The sequence below is a fragment of the Brassica napus genome, chromosome C6, assembly GCF_020379485.1.
Source record: "Brassica napus cultivar Da-Ae chromosome C6, Da-Ae, whole genome shotgun sequence".
Lineage (NCBI taxonomy): Eukaryota > Viridiplantae > Streptophyta > Magnoliopsida > Brassicales > Brassicaceae > Brassica > Brassica napus.
Genome location: NC_063449.1, coordinates 27,968,613 through 27,970,005, shown reverse-complemented (window position 1 = coordinate 27,970,005; position 1,393 = coordinate 27,968,613). Strand labels below are relative to the sequence as shown.

Here is a 1,393-nt window from a genome sequence, read left to right as displayed (position 1 = left end):
AAAAGAAAATTATCACATTCCAGAACAAAACACAAAAGTGATAGTCACATGATTTTTTTTTCCTCACTTGCTCTTTGTTCCTTAGTGCTGCTACTGGTCGCGGTTTCTCTAGGTGGTCGCACGATGAGAATAGGACATTTCGCATGTTGAGCACAGTAATCACTCACACTCCCTAGAAAGACCCTGCATGCATCCCAAACTAATGTTCAAAACCGTTGACCAAATGATTCATGTTATGAGAATACAAATTTCAAAGTTGTAACCTCTTGATCATGCCAAGTCCACGGCTACCAACAACAAGAAGATCCACGTGAGTTTGTTCTACCGCTTGGCATATCATCTCCTTAGGATCTCCTTTCAATATCATCGTTTATGTCTTCACCTAAAACATCAAAACCAAAATCTCGAGAGTAACTTATCAACTTATCCAAGATTGAACCTGAGATTTTAAGAGACCATAAACATATTTTTCAACTAATTTAATAAAAAAAACTCATGAGAATTTAGTGGTCATGTATAACGACATTTTAAAGACATTGTGAGGAACCATCCGCTGTGGTGGAAAAGGCCCTTAACTTATCTCATGGATACATTATCTTTTTTTGTAGTTACATATCACGCACCATTTTGCCACGACATATCTCCAGTGACCGTGTGAACAACTTGATCGTGCTCTCTTCTCGTGCTTTCTTCATTGATTCTGGAACTGAATCTGTCGCATACACCGCCGAAGCTATGAATAATTCAAATCCCGTAATATGTATGTGAATCAATTCCCATAATTCATGCATAGAAAATTTTATACAAATGAAAAAGAGATGATTTTTTTCTTGTTTCACCAGTTCCACCAGAAGGGTAGATATATTGAAGGTAAGTTGGATGGACATGAACCAACGTCAGTAAACCACCTGCTTGATCGGTTTCCGGTTCTGCGCTAATAACATCTCTGAGATGTTCCACTGCCCATTCCAACGCATAGAAGCTATTCTTGCTTTCATCCATCGCAACCATAACCTTCAACTTCTTTTTGTTATGCTTACCCATCGTTGTTGTAGCTTCCGTGTCCACACCAATCGCATCAACGTAAGTCTCCATATGTTTATCCGTACGTTTTCTTCTTTTTTTTCTTCTTATTGTATGGTTTAATTTGTTTATTCGGCTTTAGCCACTACTTAGATGTGTTTTCATAGAATATATATTGTATCGGGCGTTACGTACCGCTAATGTGCATCACGTGGAAGCTGGAGACTGACATATGTTTTACGATGGATCTTTGGATTGACACATCTCATTTGTGATGGAGACGTGTCATGTTCCTAGTAGATAACGTTTGTTTTGTATATTCAGTGAATCGATAAATCTTTATAGTAAAAAAAATACTTTTGGTTTAGTA

The 1,393-nt window shown here is 37.5% G+C and overlaps 1 protein-coding gene across 1 annotated transcript; it reads right to left on the bottom strand.

Annotated features, from left to right (window-relative positions):
- Positions 1–608: 608 nt before the first annotated feature.
- LOC106417078 lies at positions 609–1,095 on the bottom strand. The gene is made up of 2 exons (XM_022713044.1): positions 840–1,095; positions 609–733 (listed from the first exon to the last, which is right to left on the bottom strand). Exons 1-2 carry the CDS (start codon positions 1,093–1,095, stop codon positions 609–611), a joined length of 381 nt encoding a protein of 126 aa, XP_022568765.1.
- Positions 1,096–1,393: the final 298 nt, after the last annotated feature.